Source organism: Oncorhynchus keta, chromosome 10 (genome assembly GCF_023373465.1).
Source record: "Oncorhynchus keta strain PuntledgeMale-10-30-2019 chromosome 10, Oket_V2, whole genome shotgun sequence".
NCBI lineage: Eukaryota > Metazoa > Chordata > Actinopteri > Salmoniformes > Salmonidae > Oncorhynchus > Oncorhynchus keta.
In genome coordinates this window covers 33,526,232-33,532,523 of record NC_068430.1, presented here as the reverse complement: position 1 = coordinate 33,532,523, position 6,292 = coordinate 33,526,232, and the positions used below count along the sequence as shown (strand labels likewise).

The 6,292-nt window shown below is 45.4% G+C and overlaps 1 protein-coding gene across 1 annotated transcript; it reads right to left on the bottom strand.

Moving 5' to 3' along the window:
- Window positions 1-517: 517 nt before the first annotated feature.
- LOC118388547 (RNA-binding protein 15-like) lies at window positions 518-5,985 on the bottom strand. Its single transcript, XM_035777737.2, has one exon. It carries the CDS (start codon window positions 5,522-5,524, stop codon window positions 3,011-3,013), a length of 2,514 nt encoding a protein of 837 aa, XP_035633630.1. The 5' UTR covers window positions 5,525-5,985; the 3' UTR covers window positions 518-3,010.
- Window positions 5,986-6,292: the final 307 nt, after the last annotated feature.

Below are 6,292 nucleotides of genomic sequence, written 5' to 3'. Positions count from 1 at the left end.
ACAAAGCAGGAGGTGTGGTGGGCAGAGCAGTGGAACACCCGGGACAACTGGATCAGTGGCCCAAGGTGATGACAACAGCGCCACCATCAGAGCAGCAGCCAGCAAGTGGTGAGCCTCTCTCCAGCCCCCGTTGTAACAGCTCACTGGAAAACAGCTTCATCACCTACGGCTACGAGGACCAGAGATGACACAGGAGTAGGGCCCCACTCCCACGGGACATCTCAGCAAAGGCACAGTAATGATGGCCAGGTAAAAGGGGGGGGGGGGGGGGATTTGGGCATTAACAGCTGGAACATCAGCAACTCTTCAAAAAGCGGTGTTAACAATGATGGTGAGCAATGATGTCAACACAAAGATTTGAGCTCTTTCCCTTGCTCTCAACACTTTTCTTTTTCCTTTCTGGTCTGGAAAGGTGCTCCCATTTTTCACACAGGCAGGGCCAGAGTTAAGTGCAAAAGACAATTCCTTCGCAACACAACAGAAAAGGTCACAAAAGTCGTCTTCCAAGGCAGAAACATTTGTTTTCCCACGAAAGAGAACATTTATTGATACCGAAACAAAATCTATGAAGTGCAAGCTGCACTTTGTGTTTTTTGACAACTATGTCTTAGGCGCATGTGCAATTGCGGTTTCCATTTTTTCTCCAAAAATCAGGTGGACACAGCACACAGCATATTTTCCATTTAAAACACGGGAAATGGCATCACAAAGCATTAACACAACGAGCAGTAAATTCTGAGGAAATGCACAAAGGGCCACTGTGCAAAGGACCCTTGCCCCTGTGCATTCTGGAGTATTTTTGCGTATGGTGTTTTCCAGTGTCCAACGGTGGTATGGTGGTGTTATCCACTCTGGTATTCCTTGCTCAGATCTGAAGTGTCCATAACATACATACAGTAATAATTTTATACAAGAAATTTCACTTAAAATACATTTTTAAATAAAATGTCTTTTTGTTTTATATGTAAAAATGCCAATACACTTTGAATTCTAAGTAGAAGCAGAAGGCTATGGCATTAACAACACTACTGGTGAGTTCCCCATGTATAAAGGCGGCAATTAATGTAAAGGCCAAATTGAAAATGAACAATTATGTAAATTAACTTCCACTGTAGTATTTGGAGAGATTGATACATGTGCTTAATGCCAGTCAACAAAACTTATTCTTAGTTTAACCCTAAACAGAATTTAAGTACACTGTTGAACTAAACCAATTGTTAAAATATATATATGTTTTAGGGACATACATACTCTTGGTCCTTGAGAGCAAAAAGAAAGGTATCCTGTTTCAAAAGTGAGTCATACATTTGACATAACTGATTGAACTCATTGGAGAAATTCCATTTAGATAAACTACTTTCCTTCTCACCTTGTTGATGCACATTTGTGGAACTGAAAAGACTATGTGAAATGGCTCCACCTAGCTTTCTGGAAGGCTAGGCAGTCTCTTAATGGTTTCCAGACAGTTAGTTCTCTCAGAACCAAAAGGGGAAGTCATCAAGAGACACATATTACTGCCATGAGGGGCCATGGTCATTTGGTTTAGAAGCTTTATTTCCCTCTTTACTATGTATAGTAAAATACTAACTTAACTCAAACATTTAACTGTGGGGATGATTGTTGGAAATAACATTACTCATAATATAAAAAACAGGATAACGTCCTGACCTCAAGGACCTCAGTGGCACAGGAAAATAGTGGTAGTTCTTATTTAGTCAAAAAAATAATACCCTCTATGGAATTTGTGTGGCATCATCTCTATTGAATGAACCCAAGGATCATAGACCTGTTGACAATCAAAACCATTCTGGATTTACGCTAATAGAGTCAATATTTGGATATTGCCTATCTAATAGGCACTTTTAAATTAGACCACTCAAAAGAAACTTATGAGCCTTGTTTTTTGTGTTTTTTTTACTATTAGTCTATATAGTCAACAGGGCAATGCAACACTTGTAAAACAAACTCTGATATCCTAGATTCTCTTATAATGTATCACACAAAATATTGTTTCCAAAATTGAAACTTAACTGTGAGTGCTATTGGTGCCAAGCAAAGATACACTGACAACAGTCGGTGGTGATACAGTAGGTGAAAATGTAAGCACTTTGGCGATTAGAAATAACAAAAATCGTCCCAACTATGGATCAAATAAGTAAGACCTTATCAAACAGCAATGTTTGATTTGAAAATATTCCAGGTAGAGTTTTATGTAAATAACTGAATTTCAAAACATTTTACATTGGCTGCTTGATAGAGACTGGTATATTCTTATTGATCAACAAAAGCAGATACCAATTTTACTAATAAATTATTGATAATGCAATGGAAAACTGTATCGTCTTACAACTACACACCTTCACAGGGCTCTTAAAATATGGCATGGCTTATCTATTACCAGTCTGACTAAGTGTAAGAAATTCAAATGAGGAGATAACTAAGTGTAGTTCAGATTTTTTTTCAGGTCTCAGATTAATCTTTACATGCTTTTATGTTCTACTTCAATGAATAGCAAACAAGACTTGACACCAGATAAATGATTGTTTGCAAATACAATGGATGTCAGATTTTTTCCAAATAAAAAGGCAATAACCAATGTAGTTGTGATTCACAAAAATGCATAAATTACTCTACAGATGAATGATTTACAGATTAGTTGCGCAAATAGAGAAAGGTGAGTCTACTTTGACTTAACCAATTTCAATTAAATGTATCCACTTCTTGTGATTTAAATTGTTCACATTAAAAGTAGACCACCAATAGAATGTAATGCAGGCTACATGCTAATGCATGCTATGCTGAGTTGACAACTTAAAATATCTGAAAGGCTTGTTATTTTTGATTAACAAATTACTCTTAGTATAGCATTGTGTTCTGCCAAGAAGTTCTACTTGTAGCAAGACAGAAAGCTATCAACCCCACCCTGTTCCGTTTCAATGACAGCTAAATCCCGTAACACATTGTGGGTGTGAATGTGCTACCAATGCATCACACATGAATGATTCTCATTTTATGAGGCTCCTCGGACAATGACCATCACCAGGTAGTCCTCTTCGGTTTTGGCAAGGGCTTTCGCTGAGGCATCCATGAACTGCTGGGAAAAATCACAGGGCGGGAAAGCGTGAAGAACTCCTGCGCCGTCCTTGTCACGGGTGCCACCCACAGGCAGACTGATGACGCCGGCTGCTTGCTTCTGCTTCAGGTAGGAGACCAGGTTCTTTAGAGGCCTCTCGGTGGAGCTTCCCACATCCTGGGGCCCCTCCTCACAGCTCCCAGGCACAGCCAAGAGGACAGAATAGCCGCTGGGGCCTGCAGTCTTGATGCGACGGGACACCTCATCCAGCTTGGGCTGGTCCAGACGCAGGCGCTGGGTGATCTTTAGCTGGGACACCTGACCACCAGTGGAGCTCTCCACCAGTAGTCTGGCTGCCACAGCTAAGTCCCCCTCTAGCAGGTGCATGGAGGTGGGGAAGCTGCTGTTCTTCAGCAGGAGCACGCCATGCCAGGCCTGACACAGCTTCTGCCCCCCGGCCCCCTGCTTAGACTGCAGGCTGGACATGGAAGAGGAGGGGTGATCAGAGCGGTCCTCCCTCTTTACAGGGCTTGTGCATGAGTCACTGGCTTTGCGTTTGCGGTCCCGTTCTGGTAAGGCTGGGCTGTCTGTCCGCAGCCGCTTGTCCCCAGGGCCACGGCCTAGGCTGGCCCGCTGCTCTCTGACGGGAGAGGGTCTATCGGAGCGCGGGGGGCTGTAGCGCCCCCCGTCCCGGCTGCTGCCGCCAGGGCTGTGCTCCAGAGAGGCGCCGTGACGACGACGCCCATGTTCACTGCTGTTTGGTGAGCGGTCCGGGCGACGCCCATCCTCTAAGAGGCGACGTTTTCGGGCCTGGTCTCGGCTCTGCAGCTCCCGTTCCAGAGACCAGGGTTCACGTGAACGCCTCTCCAGGTGCTCCATGGGTTCAAAAGCTGCCCCTCGCACCCTCTCGCAGACTGCTGGGCCAGCCCAGTCTGTGTTGTACAGTTCCCTTTCCCTGAAGCGGAGTGGGGGTGGAGGGCTCCTCTCTCTGATTCTGATGGCCTCGAGGGTGGGCCGGTGGACAAATGAGTCTGCCACTAGGTCAAAGTGAGGCGGCAGAGGGAGAGGCTGCAGGTACTGTTGCTGGTAGCGGAGCTCTGTGTCAGCAAAGTCCACCCTAAGCCTCCTCTCAGGACCACCCAGAGGAAAGCCACGCATGTGGGAGCAGGCGGCCTGGGCAGCATCCAGGCTCTCATACTGGATGTAGGCCCACGTGTCCCCCTTCCTGTAGTCTATAGTCCTGATGGTGCCGAAGCGGTCAAACTCCCTAGCCAGAGCAGCAAGGGGGACCCAGGGTCCAAGACCCCCCACCCACAGCCTAGTTGTGGGTGTCGCTTTGCCATAGCCAATTTTAATAGGGTTGTGACACACCACTTTTCCTGACATGGTGATCTTAGCACGGTGAGCCATGTCCAGGTTCTCGAACTTTAGGAATCCATAGGTGCTGTTCTGTCCGCGAGCAGATGTCCGCTTGATGTCCACCTCTGTGATCAACCCAAACCTGTCAAACACCCTCCTCAAGTCATTCTCTGTCACTGAGACATCGAGGTTCCCAAGAAACAACGTCCTGTTGGCCCGCTGATCATCTTCAGGGGAGAGGAGGTCCTCCTCACAGAAAGCTGCACAGTCAGGGATGAAGGGTGGCCGGGCCCTGGCTTCATAGATAGAAAATTCCCTCTCTCTTTCCAGTTCTCTAGGGAGGGAAGAGGGAGGGGGGAGGCGGCCCAAAGCTAGCTGCTGCAGTCGGAAATCTCTATATCCTAGCCCCGTTGGTGAAAGGGGTCTTTGGACATGCAAATGTCTGTGTCCTGCAACTCCTGCATATGGATCTTTTTCGATGGGGGATCGGCTCCTCCTCCGGTTCATGTACACCGCGTCAATTTTTAGAGGGCGGTCATAGAGTACCAACTTGCCGCGTGCGTGCTTGGCCGCCTTAGCATCGTCGGGCCTTCTGAAATTCACAAATGCCACCCTTTCGTCGTTAACTCGGCTTATTTTGACACTCACGTCCCCAAATTTCTTAAATTCGTGAAATAATCCATCTTCAATGTCTTCGTCGCTCAACTGAGAGCCCAGCTCGCTAATTTTTAGAGTCTTGTACTCACTTTCGCTACTCGGAAGAGGCCGCGGTTCCCCGCGAGAATTGGTCCTTGTCGTGGGGTCCAGAGCAATGCTAATGTGTAGCTTGCTACTCGAACCAGTTGTATTAGCATATCCATGGCTACTCCCAGTTCGATTTGACACATGTCCGTCTAAATCTCGACAGTCTCTCTTTTCAGACGGTAAACTCCGTTTTACCGAACCACCACTTTTGACAGAACTATTCCCGTTGCTGCCTGCCGCCGAGAGTGTTCCCATTTTCTTACTTGTTGGGTGGCTTCCTCCCCGGTCTCGAATATCGTCCAGAATCCGCGAGCGCTTTTTAACGGGCGACCGCTCCTTGCCTTTCATTTTTAGACTGCAGTTACCGCCTTGAAAACGATATATTCTAATCTTACTACTGTTTTTGTCTCTAACTTAAGTAAGTAAAATGTGCTTTAAATTCAACTCGTAGGCGACATATCCGCCATGTTGAAGAGCAGCATTAAAAGTCCCGCCCACCTTTGGTGATTGGTGTAATGCGGCTCGCGTCGAGAAGAACGATTGGTTCTACACATGTCACTTAACACAGTATGGGTGCGGTTCTGGGCCTAAAATACAGTGAGGAAGGTCAGTAAACCTCTACATTCTTAGGTTTTATGTATGAGACACGTACATGTTAATATTATTGTAGGCCTATCCTTTTTGGATCCGAGGGAAATGCAACAAGCTAAAAATAAGATTGTGCCATAGAAACTCCAACACATTTTTGTATTGTTTAGTGAAGATTTTTTAAATTAGGCTGAGAATGTAGACTAAGGCATATGGTAGGAAATAAGAAAAAAAATGTGTGATTTAAAAATAAAAACTGATAAGATGAATAAAAGTAGTAACAAAACATTACAATGAGACTCAGCTTATTGATTGTTTTATGTCTTCATGGTGATCTGCTCTATACTGATGTAAATTATTTGAGAGAGTGTGAAAGAGAGACACATCATGTACAATATCAATCAAAGTCATGAAACACATGGGGGAGAGCGAGGTGGAACTGGTTAGTGGTAGAGGAGTTGATTGATGAGCCTGAATCGACTGACAGGGACTGGCACATTTATTTCTGGGGCCTACTTAGGTAGAACC